We start from the raw sequence: 22,004 nt of genomic DNA on the forward strand, positions 1-22,004 counted from the left end.
TTATTATATCATTTTTTTTTATTTTATGAAAAGTTTTTACATGCTTACAAAGTAGATATATAATAATTAATCATGAATATTTTATTTCAAAAGAAAACACATTTCTTGTAAATTTTAAATTTTTTCCAAATATAAATTTCCATACAACAAGAAAATTAAAAAAAAAAAAAAAAGTTAATCAAAATACATCTTTTAAAAAGCCGAACTTTTGTTTTTTTAACTTCATTGAGAGATTCGATGACACTTATGTTGTTATTAATTTCCTCTCAGGGCATTAATTTTCTGAATTAATTCAATACCCATCGCCGGAAAAAATGGCAAAAGAACGGAGACCCACAAGAAGTTCAACATTCCGGTGGGTTTCCCGAAAAGTTATGCCGCCGGAGCCGGAGCCGTCGGCGATCGGTTTCTTATCGTTGGAAATTACAGCTCTAATGTCAAAGCTTGTTCAGCTATGGAATCGATTAGAAGACAACGAATTCTCAAGAGCAAAACAAAATCTTTCAAACTCAATTGGAATCAGAAAACTAATTTCAACCGATGAAGCATTTCTAACGGAACTTTTCATGAAAGAAATCGTCGAAGATCTTCAATATATCGCGAAATCAATCGTGAGATTCGGGGCCAAATGTTCTGACCCTGTTCTTCATGAATTTGAAAGATTCGTCAAAGATCCACTGAAGAACGAATTCAATTGGTTTGGATGGCAATACAAATGGAAAAAAATGGACAGAAGAGTGAAGAAAATGCAGAGATTTGTTGTGCTCACGGCGGAGCTGTGGAGAGAAATGGAGATTCTAGCGGAAGTTGAACGGAATTTGAAGAGAACGACGACGATTTTTTCATTTTCCGGCGGCCAAGGAAAATCGTTCAAGTACCGGAAGAAAATTTCATGGCACCGCCGCCGTGTGCAGAGCTTGAAATTAATAACTCCTTGGAACAGAACGTTTGATTATATTTTTAGACTTTTCATGAGATCCATGATTACGATTATAGAACGAATCAAAATTGTTTTTGGGGTTAGGGAAATGCGGCGGCCGGAGGAGAGTGGAGAGAAATCCGCCGACCGTCTTGTCCCGGCGGTGAGTTACAGGTGGTCGGAATTAGAAGAACAGGGGAAAAAACAGAATTATAACCACAGTCCGCCATTGATGAAGATTTCTTCGGAGAGTAAAAGATTTACTCAATTTCCCCATTTTCGATCATTCCGAGACTGTAAGAACAGAGAAATTGGATCTTCACAGCCGTCTCTGCCGGTACGCAAAACGTCATCGTTGAAGGTGAAAAACAGAGCAGTTGACAGCAGAGCATCATCGTCACCAAAACGAACCAATGGTGGACATTATTCAATCTCATCGTTCTTTATCAAAGAAAATTTATCAAACTCACCTAAGAATTCCCTCGGTGCCGCCGCCTTAGCGATTCATTACGGCAAAATCGTGGTTTCGATTGAGAATTTGGCATCGGCGCCTCACCTGATCGGTAGCGAGGAACGAGACGATTTGTTCAACATGTTGCCGGTGAGTATTGTGAAAGCTCTGAGATTGCGACTGAGAAAGACGACGAAAGCTCGGCACTCATCGCTGTACGATCCAGTTTTGGCGGCGGAGAGTAAATCCGCAATGGCAAAAATATTGCAGTGGTTGGCTCCGATGGCTCATGACATGAACACGTGGCATTCAGAGCAGAGCTTTGAGAAGCAGCCGGATTGCGAAGGCAACAGCGATGGCGGCGGCAGTGGGTCGAGGTCGCATGTGTTGCTGCTGCAGACCCTTCATTATGCAGACAGGGAGAAAACAGAGGACGCCATTGTTGAGTTGCTTGTGGCTCTGAGCAATATTTGCAGTTCTAATGAAGTTTGTGAGAAGAGACTATTAAACCCACTTGGAGTTGAAGCTCATAGGAATTATTTCAGTAGAAATGATGGGTTTTCCCATTTTCATGTATAATTATTTTTTCAGTACAATCAAAGTTAGAATGAGGATATGTCAATTACAATTGAATTACGGTGATTTTAGTATTTATATGAGTTAGTGCAATAAGAAACTATATGAACTCAAGCTCTTGAAACTTACTTATTATTTGTATGAATTCTTCCCTGGAAAAGAAGTTAGGAAGTTGAGTTTGTATGGTTTAAAGATTAGTAAATTTGATGTTTAAGTTGCATAAATCTAAATATGGAAAGATTAGGTTCAAATTCTCAACCTTTAAATGGTGCCATATATTTTGAATTTAGGCCACGTTTAACTTTAGTAATGAAAATAGTGTAATCTTGATTGTGGAATGGGCTTGAATGGTAAACTAGTGTGATTACCCATCTAATTTTTCAAAAGTAGTATGGTTGATGAATCTGTTTACTTCAAATCATTAATTAAGAGGTAGAAGGAAAATGACTAAACTACCCTCATAACATGGTTCCTCATCGACAACACCAAACACACCCATTTACGACCATTTCAAACAATTTGTCGACTGTTTGAGACCACTGTTCTTCACTTCTTCACGATTTAATTTATGATATTCATTTCTTAGTTCATTGATCATTTGTTCGCTCGTCCATTAATCTGGTCACATTAGTTTATTTAGTATTCCACTCGTTTATCGTCACTAATATCGACACTATTCAATTTTTTATTGTATGATCTAATAAACCCATTGATGAAGAAATCGACCTTATTATCGTCTATCGATATGAATGTGTGCTTCACTAACGGTCATATCGATTAGATCAAATAGAAGTAAGTCGTGAAGGAAATCGAACACAAAGATTTCCATGAGTAGCAGAAAGATCATTCCAAATTACAATCATATATGAACTTCACAATTATAATCACAAATAGAAACACACGGTTATGCATTAAATACAGAAATTACAGCATGTTCAACAACAGATCAAAGACAAGAGTAACACACTTTTGTCGATTCATCTCAAAGCTCCTTGATCATGAACGCTCGAACATAGCAACACCCGAACGTTCGTCCAACACGACTGCTACACTGCACAAACACTAAGCGATCGCCTTGGTCACAAACACCTCGAACAATACGAACGGTCTCCACAGAACCTCAACAGTGTCGAGTTGAGTATGACACCACCAATAAGGTTACCTTGGTATTCTTGGTGTGAGAATCCAAAGGGTGGGCTCTGTGTGGACTTGGTTTGAGGCAGAAGATCGGAGAAAACACAATCGTGTAAACGGTTGAGCAAGTGGGAGATGACAGAACCTATCATATAGGTCGATGCTCAATCATTTAGGAAAAACTAAGCGATTGTCTAGCAAAAGCTATACGATCGTTTAGCTCATTGCTTAGCTGAGTGTCTGCCGCCTACTAACACTCCACGATCGTTTACCTTATTCCAAGCTATCGCTTAGTAAATCCAATTTACTTGACAACTTCTCGTGAGTATTTTCCGAGATTGGAAAATCTCAAAAACAATAATTTTCAACATTACTAAAATTAGGAAAACATCTTTCCTTTTATCTCACGGTTACCATGAAACCACTAATAACCTCCTACTCAATTGATTATTAGAGAAAAATAGATAATTATCCAATAACTAATATTATTATAAATATAAATGATAACCAACTTATCATAATATATTTATAACCTATAGTTTTAATATTTCATCTCATGAAACATATAAACCATAGCTCTTTTTCTATTCTATGGTACTTAATGTAAATCTCATTTACATTAATCCTCTACTAGATGTATCTCATACATCATACCGATCATATCAAATATAATCAAATTACCTCTTGTCAATTTGAACATTTCAAATCAACACTAAGAACTAATCGTCAACTAAATCCATTGAGCTACCAAGGGGACCTTATGGACCTGTAGCTCGAAGCTCCAACGGTACGTGAATAACTGACTAAACTCTTTAGTCATGGGATCCACCATTCGTTAACTGCCAGGCACTCCACTAAAGACCGACAACTGAACTTTCCTTACCAAAATTATATTATGTGTCTATCTTGACCAATCAACAGTGCGGCAACCCTTCACAAATCGCTCATAAGTACAGCTCGGCCAATAACCGTTATGCCCCTGTAGTTACATCTAACTCCTTAAGTACCACTGATCTCTCTAATGAACATAAGTCATAGTCCTACTATGACTGAGTTCTCTCTTCCAAAGAGAAGTTGTGGCTATTATGTTCAAGCCTTAGAATCAGCCCTTAAAGAAGCAATCTCTCTACTTACCCCTACTTTGGGGAATGAGTGAATTCCATCTTGTGTATTGAGTTTCCAGCTCCCAAATCAGATAAGTCCCCAAAAAGGTAGGCATGTTAAGTTGGCAATCCGGCCACTCTCACCCATACTAATCAAATGACCGCCATTAAAGGCAGGAGTTTCCAAAACACTTAGGATTGAGGTCGTGTCACCTATGGTCATTTAGGTGAGATGTAAGTCTCTAGTATCAATGGCGTTATATATAGAGTCTAGTCATCTCGTGGTCCGATCTTATACAAACACTTTGTATAGGACACCTCTACTCGCACGTCTCCACATGAATGGTCAAGATCTACCATCTGTAGTAGTTTACAATACTTGCAAACCTTTACAAATCGGGCCGTATCCATAGTGTCACCAGGATCAGGTATCCCACCTTAATCCTTATACTACAGACCTATCTAGGTTATCACTTAAGTCATGATCCACTTGTATATCACATATACATGCTTAAGTTTACATAAGATAACCATGGAGCTTTATTTATTGGATATGAAGAAATGCTAGAATGAAATAACAGTTATTTTATTCATAAAACAATGTGTATCATTACAAACAACGAGAATACGGAAGATTAAGACACCAATCCTAATGTACAATACAATATAAAACATGTACGAAATACAATAAACTAGGGCATAACCCAATATCATCTCCCACTTGCCCTAGACAAGATGCTGCATATCTCGCAGACCTAGACTCTCCAAGTGACCCTCGAACACTTTAGCCGTAAGAGCCTTTGTAAAGGGATCAACAACGTTGTGGTACAACGCAATCTTCGTGACTATCACATCATTGCAATGCACACTATCACTTATCAAGTGGTATTTTCGTTCGATATGCTTACCCCGACGATGACTCCGAGGCTCCTTGCCACAGCCCCGCCGTTATCACAATAAAGAGTGATAGGCAAATCCATATTTGGAACAATTTCCAAATCTGAAAGAAATTTCCTCAGCCAAACAACCTTCTTAGCTGTTTCACAAGTGGCTACGTATTCAGCTTCCATAGTGGAGTTCGTGATGCATCCTTGCTTGATGCTTCGCCACACTACAACCCCTCAATTTAGAGTGAACACTGAACCTGATGTCGATTTGCGAGAATCTCTATCGGTCTGAAAGTCAGAGTCTGTGTATCCTGTGAGGATCATATTCTTATCTCCATACACGAGCATGTAGTCTCTCATTCTTGGAAGATACTTAAGGATCGTCTTAACACCGTCCAGTGATCAAATCCTGGATTAGACGAATACCGACTGACAATCCCTATTTCATAGCAAATGTTGGGTCTGGTACACAACATAGCATACATTAAGCTTCCTACAGCTGTAGCATAGTGAATCCATCTCATTTCACCAACCTCTTGAGGTATCTTAGGACATTGATCCTTAGACAAAATGATTCCATACCTGAAGGATAACAAACCCCTCTTGGAATCCTCCATTATGTACCTGATTAACATTTGATCGATGTACGATGTCTGAGACAAGGCTAACCGTTTGTTCTTACAATCCCGAATGATTTGGATCCCTAGAACATAATTTGCCTCACCCAAATCTTTCATTTGGAACTGGGCAGCTAACCATTTCTTAATGTTAGTTAGATACTCTATATCATTCCCAATGAGTAAGATATCATCCACATACAGTACCAGGAAAGCTATTGAGTTGTTAATGATCTTCTTGTAAACACAAGGCTCATCAAAATTCAGATTAGAGCCAAACGATTTGACCGTATTGTCAAATCTGATGTTCCATGATCTAGATGCTTGTTTCAGCCCATAGATGGACCTATTAAGCTTGCAAACTCTTTGCTCTTGATCTGGAACTATGAACCCCTCTGGTTGAGTCATATAGATGGTATTCTCAAGATTACCATTAAGAAATGCAGTTTTGACGTCCATTTTCCATTTTTCATAGTCATAAAATATGGCTATGGACAGGAGAATCTGGATGACTTGAGCATGACAACAGGTGAGAAAGTTTCCTCATAGTCAACTCCCTCAACATAGGTATAACCCTTTGCCATGAGTCTGCCTTAAAGGTTTGCACCTTTCCATCTACATCTCTCTTTCGCTTATAGATCTACTTACACCCAATAGGTCTTACCCCATCAGGTGGATCAACACGCTCCCAGACATTATTGAAGTACATAGACTCCATTTCCTGGTTCATGGTCTTAATCCATTCATCCTTGTCAACTTCCTTCATTGCTTTCTTAAAAGACAACGGATCCTCGACCCCATCATTCGAAATGATGTTCTAGGCTTCAGTCAAATCCATGTAACGATCCAATGGGTTCATAACCCCCCCATACGTCGAGGCAGTCTCAACACTTGAGCTAGTTAACTAGACGTTCCAACCTCAATAGCCCTTGTTGATCTATCTGTCTATTCAACAACTCTTGTTGAACCCTCAGTAGTTTCAGTCTCACTTGAAATTTCATGCAAAAAGAGCTTACTTCGTGGCTTATGATCCCTCATGTGGTCTTCTTCTAAGAAGATAACATTTGTAGAAACAAATACTTTATTCTCACTCGGATCATACAAGTATCCACCTCTTGTTTCCTTGGGGTAGCCTACAAAAGAGGCAAACCTTCGAATGTGATTCCAACTTCTTTAGGTTAGTCACTAGCACATGTGCCAGATAGCCCCAAATCCTGAAGTGGTGTAAAATACTTTTACGGCCTCTCGACAACTCAAAAGGTGTTTCAGAAACACTTTTCGAGGGAACGTTGTTCAGGATTAGCATGTAGTCCCCACTGCAAAACCCCAAAATGAGTCTGGAAGATGAGCATAGCTCATTATAGACTGAACCATGTCCAAAAAGGTTTTGTTTTTCTTTTCTGATACACTATTCTGTTGAGGTGTACTAGAGGCCAAGAGTTGGGACGCAATTCCATGTTCTATCATATAGTTCTGGAATTGGAGGTCCATATACTCTCCACCACGATCAGATCGTATTGTTTTTATCTTCTTACCTAACAAGTTTTCAACTTCAGCTTTATCCTCCTTGAACTTGTCAAAAGCTTCAGACTTACGTTGCATTAGGTAGAGATACCCAAATCTTGAATAATCTTCTATGAAAGAGATGAAATATTCATACCCACCTCGAGCTCTAACATTCATCAAACCATAGAGGTCTGAATGTACAAGCTCCATGGCTTCCTTGGCTCTGTAACATTTTCCAGTAAAAGGTCGTTTGGTCATCTTGCATTTGAGGCATGATTCACATACCGACAAGGAGTTTTCTTTTGAACTCTTTAGAAGTCAACTTTTCACCAAATTCTCAATCCTATTGAAGTTGATGTGACCTAACCTTAGATGCCAAAGACAGGCGTTTTCTTTAGGAGAAACTTTTGGTCTTTTAGTTGTTGTTGCTGTACTGAACATTTCAGTGTTAAATAAGGCTTGTATGACTAACGGCCTTAGTACATATAAGTTACTTTCCATTGAACCATAACCAATCTCCATTCCATTCTTGAAAATAAACACTTTACTCTCAGAAAAGGAGACGGTATACCTTTGTTCAATGAGACAAGAAACCGAGATTCAGTTCCTCTTAATATGAGAAACTACAAAAATATTATCCAGTAATAGATAACATTTCTTGTCAACAAATAACTTCAGCCTGCCTACAGCAACAACTGAAACAACCTCACCAGTACTGACTCGTCGAGTCATCTCTCTTTGTAGAACCGTTTTCCAGAAACTGAATCCTTGGTAAGAGGAACGAACATGATTGGTAGCACCCGAATCTAAGATCCAGGCAGAATCATCATTCTTTACCAAATACGTCTCCAAGACTAATAAATCAGGTCTACTATCTTTCCTCCTCTTTTGGAGAGTAGTGGGATCAGTGTCATAATAACTGACACTACTAGTTTCTTCATCCATTCCTTTATGCTCGAAAATTAAGAACTAACGTTCAAACAAATCTTGCAGTGAATACATGATCTCGCGTGCAATGACTATGTTTTCAATCCTTTTGCCAAAACATCAGGTATGTTAGCCAAAATGTAAAGTCAGGCCAATGAATTAGCCTTCATCCACACCTCATATGCATTGCGAACACTTCGTGGTGCATCAAGGGTCGGGACTTGAGGACACTCCTCAACCATGACAAATTCAAGGTCATTTTCCATAAAATACGTTCACATGATTTTTTCCATTGTATGTAGTCGCATATTAAAAGCACTAAACGGAAATACTAACGAGTTGCTGAAAAGAAAGACACATTAACCTACGTTAGGTTTTTAAGCAAATACTCATTGTAAAACAAACAATATCCAATAGGGTTTTAGCAAAACTAATATGAACCCTGTGTGACATCTAGTTTCGTAATGACGCTTCAAAGGTTTAGGAAAAAATCCATTGAAGGGAGGTCAATTATCCCTCCTTTGAATTGAGAAGCTCTCAACCAGTCATTAATACCATAACAACTCTTGCTTCTATAACGACTAACCATCATTGATTTGGCTAAGAGATCATTAACTTGTTTAACAATCTCCTAGAAATGTGACCTTCCATTTTAGGCCCTAGAGATCCGGCCCAAGCAGCCAATCCGAATGGAAAAAATTCGATTGTGGTAAAATCTAAAGCGACCCTATCCATTTCTGGAGTTCACCTTGATCTTGACCAACTACACAAAACCCATTTGAAGGGGGACACTCCTAGGATGCCACGAGGGAGTATAGAATGATATCACGGTGTGAACCAATGACAGAGATTATAGGGTGTGTTGACACACACCCTTCACCCACTTACTATAAACACTCTCTCCGTCCACCTTGATATTGACTCATGCAAACACCATCTGAAGGGGGATGCTTCTAGGGCACCACGAGGCCAAGCATGAATCTAACAGTATGAACATTCAGGGAGAAACATGAGTAGAATCATAGACATATCAGATACATCTCTTCCTCACACTGAGTATTTTATAACAGAGGGTCTAGTTTACTTAGAAAAAAACACCACTAAGGATTTTAACTAAGTGACTTTTAGGTTTGCCCAAGAGTAACTTTTACCTTGGATAGTTAAACAACTTTTAATCATCATCCATTAAACTCTTTAATAAAGTCTTTGACCAAATTGTCGCATGCTTGTTAAAAATCTATCCAATTCACCTTTCCAGGTAGGTTCCCAGGTAGAGGTGTTACGTTTCCGTCATCTTAAGAACCCCAGCCTAGACAAAACCCGCCTTAGACAAAAGGTCCCTTATAGATAGATTTAAAACAAATTTAATCTTTTATGCCAATCAATTTAATCCTATTAAATCGATTTTATAAGATTAATCTAGATTACTAAACTCTTTAGAACCATTCAAACTTAGGTCTATCTCAATCCAATTTTAAAACCCTTTTAAAAAATTTGAGTTCACCTTAAGTCCACATGCAACTCTTTCTTATTGATTTTAGTTCTAATTTCCTTTATAACACTTATAAATGGAAACAACTAAAACTACAATGCTAAGCTAACACATGCAAGACATTCATAACAATTATAAACAGCCTAAGTGTCATGTCAAATGCATTGTTCATTCATTGCTACTTCTTTTATATAACACTTATATAAAACAGTAATGAAACAAGCACAACATGCTTCCATTCACCCTTAGATTATAACACTTATAATAAAAAGATGATGCATAATAATGCTCACTACATGCAAAATATAACTCTTATATTTCATGATGCATGCGCATGCTTAATATAACTCTTATATTTCATGATGCATGCGCATACTTTCAAGTAATTTCTTCATGCTAGATTATAACATTTATACATGATGCATGAATAATTGTAGAACCTAAGGTAGGTTTTTAAATTATATGTCAAACATTTTGCCATATAAGCACCATCATCACATGTATAAAAAAAATAAATGTTGATGAATCGGGTAGAATTGCCTTAAAATCACAAAATTAAAGCTAACTATTACAAAACCAACGAGTCTCCAGTTCAAACAGGGGAACTGGGTCTTGAACCGCCCGGGTGAAGCGACACGTCTTAAACTATCGTGTACTAAACTCCTTGCGATCGTCTACACAAAAGAACAAACGCTTCGCTTTATCGTTTACCAATGCTTCCAAAGCTAAACGATTATTTAGCAAATACTACACGATCGTGTACCCTTTACTAAGCGATGAAGCCCGAGGTACACGATTGCTTAGCGTGCTCTGCACAATACATGCCTTACGCGATCCTCTAAACGACTACGATGCGGCAAAACATCATCGCCTAAATGATCGCTTAGCTAGTGCCTTCGTATCATATACCGTGCGATCGTGTAGGTAGTAACTAAGCTATGAGGCTTGCTAACTACACGATCATCTAGCGCGCACTTTTACTAAACGATGAGCATCACATGCTCCCACTACAATCGTCTACCTCTAGTGCCTATGTGATCGGGCAACCAACGCTACGCGATAGAGTAGACGATTTACCCCATCATTTGCCATTAACTAAACGATCATTTAATAAATACTAAACGATCATATAAAAAAATCTACACGATCACTTAGATAAATCCCAATGATCGTTTACCTTAGGCTACAACGATACGACCAACTCTTGGTTTTCTTCCTCGTTAAGAACCGCATCTCCATGCTTCGAAACTTCATCATGAACGACTCGACTAACTCAAACTCTTTGAATTACAAACTCAATTGCAAGTTAATTACGCCCAAAAATACGGGGGCCCTTACAAATTAACACTTTGTAATTGAAGAAAGCTTTAAACAAAGGCAATTAAACTCGAAAATATTCATCAACACTATCCACAGATGCATTAACAATTAAATACAAATGCAGATAACCCACCAAGACTGTAAAAGAAGTTCAAAACAGAATTGAAATTTGGAATATCAGAACAACCTAACTCTAACACCAATTGAAGGAAATCGAACACGAGGATTTCCATGAGCAACGAAAAGATCATTCCAAATTACAATCGTATATGAACTTTAAAATTACAATCACAAACAGAAACATACAGTTATACATTAAATATAGAACTTACAACATGTTCAACAACAGATCAAGGACAAGAGTAACACATTTTTGTCGACTCATCTCAAAGCACCTTGATCATGAATGCTCGAACACAGCAACACCCAAACGCTCGTCAAACATGATCGCTATATTGCACGAACACCGCACACTCAAACTAAGCGATCACCTTGATAATGAACACCCCGAACAACACGAACGACCTCCACAGAACCTCGACAGTGTCGAGTTGAGTATGACACCACCAAGAGAAGGTTACCTTGGTATTCTCGGTGTAAGAATTCAGAAGGTGGGCTCTGTATGGACTTGGTTTGAGGCAGAAGATCGGAGGAACACAATCGTGTAAACGATTGAGCAAGTGGGAGATGGTAGAATCTATTGTATAGGTTGATGTCCAATTGTTTAGGAAAATCTAAGCGATCGTCTAGCAAGTTTAGCTCATCACTTAACTGAGTATCTGTTGCCTACTAACACTTCACGATCGTTTACCTTACTCCAAGCTGTCGTCTAGTAAATCCAATTTACTTGATAACTTCCCATGAGTATTTTTCTGAGATTGGAAAATCTCAAAATAACAATTTTCAACATTACTAAAATTAGGAAAACAATTTTCTTTTTATCTCATGGTTACCTTGAAACCACCAATAACCTCCCACTCAATTGGTTATTAGAGAAAAAGAGATAATTATCCAATAATTGATATTATTATAAATATAAATGATAACCAACTTATCATACTATATTTATAACCTATAGTTTTAATATTTCATCTCATGAAACATATATACCATAGCTCTTTTTCTATTCCATGGCACTTAATGTAAATCTCATTTACATTAATTCTCCACTAGATGTATCTCATACATCATACCGATCATATCATATATAATCGAATTACCTCTTGTCAATTTAAACATTTCAAATCAATACTAAGAACTATTCCTCAACTGAATCTATTGAGCTACGAAAGGGACCGTATGTACTTGTAGCTCGAAGCTCCAATGGTACGTGAATAACTAACTAAACTCTTTGGTCATGAGATCCACTATCCGTTAACTGTCAGGCACTCTACTAAAGATCGACAGCTGAACTCTCCTTACCATAGATATATTATATGTCCATCTTAACCAATCAATAGTACGACAACCCTTCACAGATTGCTCGTATGTACAGCTCGGCCAATAACTGTTATGCCCCTGTAGTTACATCTAACTCCTTAAATACCACTGATCCCTCTAATGAACTTAAGTCATAGTCCTACTATGATTGAGTCCTCTCTTCCAAAGAGAAGTTGTGGCCATTATATTCAAGCTCCGGAATCAGCCTTTAAAGGAGCAATCTCTCTACTTACCTCTACTTCGGGGATGGAGTGAATTTCATCTTGTATATTGAGTTCCCAACTCCCAAATCAGAAAAGTCCCCAAAAAGATAGGCATGTTGAGTTGGCAATCTAGCCACTCTCACCCACACTAATCAAAGGACCGCCCTCAAAGGCAAGAGTTCCCAAAACACTCAGGATTGAGGTCATGTCACCTATGGTCGTTTAGGTGAGATGTAAGTCTCTAGTATCAACGACATTATATATAGAGTCTAGTCATCTCATGGTCCGATCTTATACAAACTCTTTGTATAGGACACCCCCATTCGCATGTCTCCACATGAATGGTCAGGATCTATCATCTATAGTACTTTACAATACTTGCAAACCTCTACAAAGCGGACCGTATCTGTAGTGTTACCAGGATCAGGTATCCCACCTTAATTCTTATACTACAGACCTATCTAGGTTATCATTTAATTCGTTATCTACTTGTATATCACATATACATGCTTAAGTTTACATAAAATAACCATGGAACTTTGTTTATTAAATATGAGTAAATGCCAGAATAAATTAACAGTTATTTTATTCATAAAACAATGTGTATCATTACAAACAACAGACTATGGGAGAATTAGGACACCAATTCCAAAAATTGGTAGATGGAAGTCGATATGTCAATAAAATCGATATCAATTTATCGGTAGTGGTAAAACGATGTTGTAAGTGATAATGGTAAATGATCTAATACTTGTGAACTACATTGTTTGCTAATTGAATTTCAATGAACATAATATCTGAAAATTCATAAATCTAGATTTTCTAACTCAGCGGCTACCGATTGATGCATCCATAAATATGTATCTCCAAATTTTCAAGGGCAAAAGACGAAAATTCGAAAAAAAGTATTCTTATAAAATGTGTGGGTCCCATGCATAATCAAAAGCAATTGAATTGATGATCTTTCCAAGCTCATTAGTTTACAAGATTTGATTACGGATGGTACGGTGGTCCACACGTTAAATTGCGATTATGGATAGACGTGTAAACAAAAACTAAAGTAATCAGATGGGGCCTACTAACCAAATTGAGGTTTATTTATACCCATTTGCCGAGAGTAAACGTGACCTTATTTCATCTATAAAATGCTCGCAATTCGTTATTGAAATTGGGCTCGAAGGTCTTCCTCTTTGGATATAGAGGACAACTAATCTTGATGATATTGATTTGTTTTAAGGAACATTTGATATGTATTTATTTCATATAATTTAGTTTTAGAAACTCTGAGTATTAAATATCTATGGTTAAAAATATCCTTGTAGTGTACTTGCTTGTTTCTTTTCCTATGTTGTACTTAAAAAAAATGCTTGCAATGTGAGAGAAGTTCAAGTTTGGAATGGACTTTGTTCTATGATCGTAATAGATTCCTTGCACGTTTTTTTTTTTTTAAATTTGTGAGTGAAGAAGATGAGAAGAAGGATGTTGAAGAATTAGGATCTTGGGCATAAAAGATTAAGAGCCTATTTGGATTGATTTGACATAAAAGTGTTTTTCAAAAGTTTATTTTTATTTAAACATTTTTTATAAAAATTGATTAAAATAATATACTTGAAAAATTATTTTGAATGATTGTCAAACACTCAAATTTCTTCCAAATGACTTATTTTTTAAATTAAATACTTGAAAATGTAATTCAAATACACCCTAAGTTTTGCTTAAGTCACAAATTTATTTATTTTATTACTATCGTTATTATTTGATAGGCTTAATTACAAACTTAGTTCCTCAACTATGAGTTTTGTACCTAATATAGTCACCAAAATTTTAAAATCACAAATTAATCTCTAAAATTTCAAATTTTTTAAAATTCAAGAATCTATTAGACATAAAATTATTTTATTTTCTTTTTCTTATAAGAATATAAGTGACTGAGTTATTTATTTATTTATTTTTTACGAATGACCTAAAATTCAGATGGTTAATGACATTTTCTTAAGTTATTATTTTTAAGAAAAAAATTAGGGATATCTCTCTTCCATTGTTAATATTTGCACTAACGGCATGGTAATTATCCATACTGTCCATGGTGTACCATTAATGAGAGTTTAAAGCAGCAAACGCGAGAGAGAGAAGGAGGAAAGACCTAGCATGTTATGTCACTGTTATGCAAAAGACCTTAATTACACACTCGTTAAAATACTGAATGGACAATCTGGATAATTAACGTACTCTAACAGTAGTAGATGACCATCCTTCATTATTTTAAAAAACTGGGACAAACAACATTACTGAAATTAAGATCATCTATACAAAATTCCTAAATAAATGTCAAACTAGAGATGAAAACAAAGTAAGAAATAACTAGAGATGCAATCTTCATATCTTTCCCTTAAAATTTTAACCGTACCCTAACTCAATGGAATTAGGAAATTCTATGAAAGGGTTCAATCGGACTCAACCATGTAATGGTATTTCTTTATTTATTTTTGCATTATGTAAGTTTAATTATTATGTATTTTCAAAATACTAATAATAAAAAATTATTATGTATGGATATCTGCCCCAAATTAAGAGAAATCGTATAGAATGACTAAAAGAAGAATTCCATTTGATGAACGACCCATTTTTAAATTTTCTTATTTATGGCCATTATATTGTGTGGAGGGGCCATCGCTATACTTAATTAAAGTTAGCTTTAACATGCTATTTGATTTAAATAGTTTTTATTTTCTTTTTAATTTTTATTTCACAATTAATATATATTCAAATTTCAAATGGATGAGATTTTAGGTGGTTGAGTTGATAAGATTCTGTTTAGGCCGTTAGATTTTTCTTTAAAATACACCCTAATCTTAGAAATTTAGTAATAGGGATATTTTTGTCAATTATTAAATTGTAAATAGCATTAGAATTAATTATTTGGTCATCTTTACTAAGAAAAACTTCCTTGGTTATTTTCTAAAATACTATTTTATTTTGGTCATTTGTCCAATCATCTCTCAAATTAATTGAGAAAATGGAGTTCCATTCAGTGGGCTTAGGCCCATTTCCCCAAAGCCCAACAAAATAGAAGCAAGAGCAACCTAAAGAGTCAACAGAGGACAATCAACAAAACATCAAACCTCTAAAGTACAGATATGATGGCATGATACGGATAGGATCGGATATGGCGATTCGTCAATTTCTAAAAAACTAAGATACAGATACGTCTAAGGATTCATTATTTTTTTAATATATATATTTCTAAAAAAACGAGGATACTAATACATTGAAGATACATTTTCTTTTTCTTAAAAAAATCTAGGATATAGATAAATTTACCATACAAGTTAATAATAACAGCACAAAATAGAATACAAACACTGAAATATAATACAAAAAAAGCAATATCTAAGATGTTGAAGTACAATAGTTAATAAAATGCAATAGAAAAATGACTCATATTACAAAGAAGATGAAGAAAATTAGAGGGAGAAATATGAAGATATACGAAAAACTTCTTCATTGAATTGTTGAAGATATCCAAATGGTTTATATTTTGGTGGACTTTGTAGGAATCAAATGTGAAGATGAAGATTAGATGATGCTAGGGTTTGGTCTTTTATTTTTTTTCCTTTTAGTTTTGGACTCGAGTAGTGAGCTTTTTAAATAGGTTACCTAGTTTTAGATTGGGAAAGATTAGATGAATTGTTTGTCTTTTTTCTTTACAAAAAGTTATGCATAAAAATAGATATGTCAAATCGCGTATCAGATACGTAACTGAAAAGTATCTGGAAGTATCGGTATCTGATACATGTTTGATACGGATTCTTTGCCTCACATGAAATATTTGTGCTTCATAGCATCCAACAAAACAGAAACAAGAGCAACCTAAAGAGTCATCAGAGGACAATCAACAAAGCATCAACTTTAGAGCGTGTTTAGAGCATTGTCATGAGTTGAGTTGACGACAACCTTCTTCTTCTTCCCATCCTCTCTCATCTTCGTCTCCAACAAAAGCTTGACGACACTGAAAACTTTTGTATTTGATTGCTCTTTTATTTTATTCTATATAAAAATTTTGATTAAATCATGTGGAATATATAAATGGTTTAGGTGGTACAAAAAAAAAACACTTGAATTTTTAGTCAAATTTTAGAATAAAAACAAATACTTTTAAAAAATTTCACTACTACAAAATTAGGCTTCAATGTCAGTTTGAAACTGATATTATAGAGGTACAATGTCGATCGAAAACCGACATCAAAGATCATATTATAAAAGGTTTTTAATATCGATTGTCTTTAATATCGGTTTTAAACTGACATTATAGATTACCAAGATTTCAATGCAAGTGATCTTGAATGTCAATTTTCAAGACATTGAATACTCCTTTTAATGTTGGTTTTCAATCGAAATTGAACATTATCTTGGATGTCGATTTTTCACCCACTTTTTGTCAGTAATTGTCCAATATTAAATGTCTGTCATCGTTTTGTTATCGAAAAAATTATATCTATATCTATATCTATATATATATATATATATATATTACATTATTTTTGAAGAAGTAATTAATCTAATTTATTTCTTTCTATTTGAAGAAGTATTCAAAGCACTCATATGCTCTGTCCTTAACTTTCCCAGTAACAAAGCATATCAAACATACTCAACTGAAAAGATTGCCTATAGAAATAGCAAAAGCTTTAGAACAAACAAAAAAACCATATCAATCTATATAATAGAAAATCATATTAATTGAGAATTAAATGATATAAGGTATTTGAACACTTAAGCACACAATATCCTACTCTAATACAATATTAGATCATCATCCACTAAAAAACTTAATATTTATAGCATATAAGCATTTCTTGATGACATTAGAGGCAAACTTCTGTCGACTCATTTGAACTATTCTACCCACCAGATCCTTGATAATTGCAAAACGCTCATGAGGTTTTCTATGCTCCAATACATGCTGTTGAGGAGAAGAATCAGACAAAGTAATTAATTAGGAAGGGAAAAATAAAAAATCTCCAGATACCAATAAGACCATACAAACTAAAACATTCAGAATATCTTAGTCTTTTTTGCACCTCAAGCAAGCACTCCAAAAGATGAAATCAAAGAGTTTTAACTTGCACATTATCCATATAACTAAAAAGTAAAGAGAGCATAGAGCGAACTATCATTGCTTTCAAAAGAATTTGTCTAGAAGCATGAAACTGAACAACATAATTTCCATATTGATCTTGTGCCAACATGCTAACAGATCCTAGAATTTCCTCTATAACTCGTCTTTGAGTGGTTTCATCCTTACAATGTTCAAGAACTCTCTGTCACAAAGAAAACATAACAACATAGTCCTCACAAGTCAAATTAGCTTGATGCAGTAAGGAAATGAGTTTCATCAGCTTACCTGTATCACACGACACCCATATAGGTGAGTTAAGAGTGTCATGACTTGATAAAAAATGTTGAAACTATAAAATGGATTGCTAATTCTAAGACACATTCTATACACTTTTGTATAACATGATTCCGATTTTGATAGTGTACACACCGCATGACATGTCCATCAAGCTCTTTGACCATTTTAATCTTTTGGTCCAGATCTACTTCTTCAATTGCCTGATGAATTGAGTTGACATATATTTATGTGACAACCAAAGACGAAAATTCGAATGGTTATCAAACAGACTTAGACCAAGTAAATAGAAATAACCAAACCACCCCAGTAAGGCACATTTAATATTTGCTTAATCAAATTCACACACTTAAGATGCAATATAACATAACAAAATTATGTTCCTATTTTGAAAAAAAAAAAAAAATTATCCCAGATGCCGCATAGACAAAAGGCAAAATAACCAAGGATGAAATATAAGACAAAGGAAGCCACCTCCCGCATAAAATTCGTCGGTTTCAATATCAAAACTAGGAAGAATTACCATTGCCCATTCTGTCAATCTCCTTCCCTCGTAAAAGTGAGCAATAAGGTATTTTTATGGTTGAAGCAATCAAGCAAGATCTTATTTCAAATCACGTGAGTTTTATTTTTATATTTCAAATAGAGAGAGAGAGAGATCCCTTAAAACACAAATACTGTAAAGTTAGTTCTAGGTTGTTAGAGTTATAAAAAATTAAAGCACATAGAGTCATGAATATGCACTTAACTGACTCGTTTGATGTCCAGTTAACTCTATAATGTATTAAAATTGGAGCTACTTAACATCTTTTGTATGCCTTTCAGATAGATTTTTGAGCTTCTTTGGGGGCATGGATTTGGAGAAGTAACGAGTTGGTGACCACGAATATTGAACTTAGAACCATAAGCCCACTTGAGACCAGAGAAAAGAGGAGTCATTTTTTTATTCACAGAAAACATACTATTTTTACTGTTACGAATCATAATATAAAAATAGAACAAAAAGTATTAAGAAAATGGCAGTAGTACTTGAGATATTCTATTTCCAAGAAGTAAAATGGATGCAATAATCCAAGCAGCATTTTCATGGGATTCAAGCTACAAAGCAATCCCAACATCGGAAGAAGCCAAAGATGGTGCATCTTTATACCATCACCAACCTATGAAAAAACAAAAGGCAGATGAGATATAGTAGAGATTTAAAGGGCAGCTGTTAGGCCTCCTATCAAGCATGTATACAAAAGAAGGGGCAAGGGGCAAAAGAAGAATTGCACAGATATAGCTCAGGCTGACAGTTAAGTGATGGGACCTGGGTTTGTACGTTTTGTAAGGGATTTTGGGGTTTAGAAGATATTTAAACGTTTTGTTGCTTAGGGTTAGTTATCTTGTCTTTTCAATTGGTGAACATTGAATTTTGGAAGAGCGGAGTCCTCTCTTGGCTGGCAAAAGATTTTCGGAGAACTGTTATTCAGTCTGTGTTGAATATTTGCAAGGCTTAGGCCTGTTTTGAAATATTATTATTGAAGGTAAGGAACCTTACAAGTGGTATCAGAGCCACTGAAATCCTGGGGAAAGGAAAGAAAATGACGCAGAAACAGATGGAAGAGCGATTGAGCGTGACAGTGAGTGACATCAGAATCAATGGAAAGGATCTAGGTCATGCTAACAGAGATGTACAGGGATCGTCATAACTCTCAAGGGACCGCCACAGGGAAAAGGAAGGTGAGGACAGATGAGGAACAGGAAACGATTAGAGAGGAAGGCGAAGGGGAGATATCTCGGGAGAGAGAGCATGAGGAAGGGTAGAAGTAGATTAAGTTCAAAAAACTTGAGATGTCAGTCTTCAATGGGAAAGACTTGGAAGGGTAGTTTTTTAGGGTCAAGCACTACTTCTAGTTGCATTTGCTATTGAAGAAAGAGAAGTTGAAGATAACTGTGGTGAGCATGGAAGAGAAGACGCTGAACTTGTACTGATGGGCAAAGAATCGAAGGAAGTTTAAATTGTGGAAGGAGCTCAAAGAGGGCCTTTAGCGTTTTCGGTCAGGGGAACAAGGGACAACGTGCGTCCATTTTTTGGCCGTCAAACAAGAAGGAACAGTCACCGAGTACTTACAACGTTTCGAAGAGTTATCGGTGTCGTTACCGAACCTGTAGAGGACATCTTGGTCAACACTTTCATGAATGGGCTGGACCTAGTGATACGAACCAAGGTGTTTGCAATGAGGGCTATGGGCCTGAAGAAGATGATGGACGCGACCCAACTGGCAGAGGAAAGAATCGCAACAAGAAGGTCAGCCCAAGGGCCCTATGGAAAAGAAGGAAAACTGGCCTAGAAGGCAACGGTCAAGGGCCTAGAGGGAAATACCACACGAACGGTCACGTGGCCAGAGAAAGTGCTAAATTTAAACCCCAACCTGGAACAAATAGACGGGAAATACCTTTTAAGAAGTGGACAGACTCTGAGTTGCAGGCGAGAAGGGAGAAGGGTTTGTACTACTGCTGCGACGAGTCGTTCAGTAAGGGACACCATTGTAAAAATAAGGAATTACGCCTCTATGTAGTGGTAGATGACGTCGAGGATCTAGAAAGGGAGAACATGCAAGTAGAAGACCGCATGTTGGAGGTCAGTCCGATGATCGAGTTGTCGTTGAAATCGGTGGTGGGTTTGACTGCTCTGGGTACTTTTAAGCTCAAGGGGAAGATCGGGGAGCAGAAAATCACAGTCATGGTGGATTGCGGGGCAACACATAACTTCATAGGACAATGAATGGTGGAGGATTTTTCCTTGCCTGTTACAGAGACGACCAACTATCGCATCATCATGGGGTCAGGGGAGGCAGTTCAAGGAAAATGAATGTGTAAAGAAGTGAACGTCGACCTACCCACCTTAACGTTAATGGACAATTTCTTACCAATGGAGCTGGGAAACTTAGATATGGTTCTAGGAATGCAATAGTTGCAAAAACAGGGGTCGATGATCGATGATTAGAGGGAGCTAACTATGAATTTCAAGGTAGGGGAGTCGAAGATGGTATTGAAGGGGGCCCCGCGTTGGCCATGATGGAGGTTTCATTGAAGATGATGGTGAAGTCATGGCAGTCAAAAGACCAAGGGTTTTTGTTTATCGATTTTAGAGCAATGGGGGTACCAGAGGGACAGTGAACTATTGATGAGTGACTCCGTCGAGGAGTTTCGTCCGAAACTAGAGCAACTTTAATGTGAATATGGGGATGTGTTCCACATGCCCGAAGGGCTACCCTCAACCCACCAAAGAGAACATCAGATCCAATTGAAAACGGGTATTGATCTGATCAATGTGCGATCGTAGCATTACCCGCACGCGTAGAGATGTTGGTGACATTATCGACCCAAGTGTAAGTCTGTTTGTCAGTCTAGTGATTCTGGTCAAGAAGAAGGACGGAAGCTGGAGGTTTTATGTCAACTACCAGGCGTTGAACAGGATGACAGTACTCAACAAGTTTCCCATTCAGATGATCGACGAGTTATTGGATGAATTGAATGGGGCTCTAGTGTTTTCCAAACTTGATTTGAAGTCCGATTATCATCAAATATGAGTCAGGAAGAAGAATATTCCCAAGACCGCATTTCGGACCCATGAGGGGCACTATGAGTTCCCGGTCATGCCTTTCGGCCTAACGAATGCGCCAGCAACATTCCAAAATCTCATAAACTAGGTTTTTTGCCCTTATCTACAAAAATTTATTTTAGTATTTTTCGACGATATTCTAGTCTATAGTAGGGACATGGTCTCCCATCTAAAGCACTTGGCTACTGCTTTCCAGCTTCTCCAGGAGCATAGTCTATATGCCAATCAAAACAAATGTCAGTTCGCCAAGACACGGATTGAATACTTGGGCCATTGGGTATCTGTCAAAGGGGTCGAGGCTGATGAGGGTAAAATTAAAACCATGCTCGAGTGGCCCTAACCGAGAAATGTTAAGGAGTTGCAAGGTTTTTTGGGTCTCGCGGGTTATTACAGGAAGTTTGTGGCCAATTAT

General features: G+C 36.6%; 1 protein-coding gene across 1 annotated transcript; it reads left to right on the forward strand.

Moving 5' to 3' along the window:
- Positions 1-314: 314 nt before the first annotated feature.
- Positions 315-1,949, forward strand: LOC120090775 (protein PSK SIMULATOR 1-like). The gene has a single exon (XM_039048484.1). It carries the CDS (start codon positions 315-317, stop codon positions 1,947-1,949), a length of 1,635 nt encoding a protein of 544 aa, XP_038904412.1.
- Positions 1,950-22,004: the final 20,055 nt, after the last annotated feature.

This window comes from Benincasa hispida, chromosome 11 (genome assembly GCF_027475165.1).
Source record: "Benincasa hispida cultivar pf3 chromosome 11, pf3_genome.v1.1, whole genome shotgun sequence".
NCBI classification, from domain to species: Eukaryota; Viridiplantae; Streptophyta; class Magnoliopsida; order Cucurbitales; family Cucurbitaceae; genus Benincasa; species Benincasa hispida.

Coding starts and splice junctions, on each gene's coding strand:
- LOC120090775 (XM_039048484.1), top strand. CDS start 315: ATGGCAAAAGAACGGAGACCCACAAGAAGTTCAACATTCCGGTGGGTT.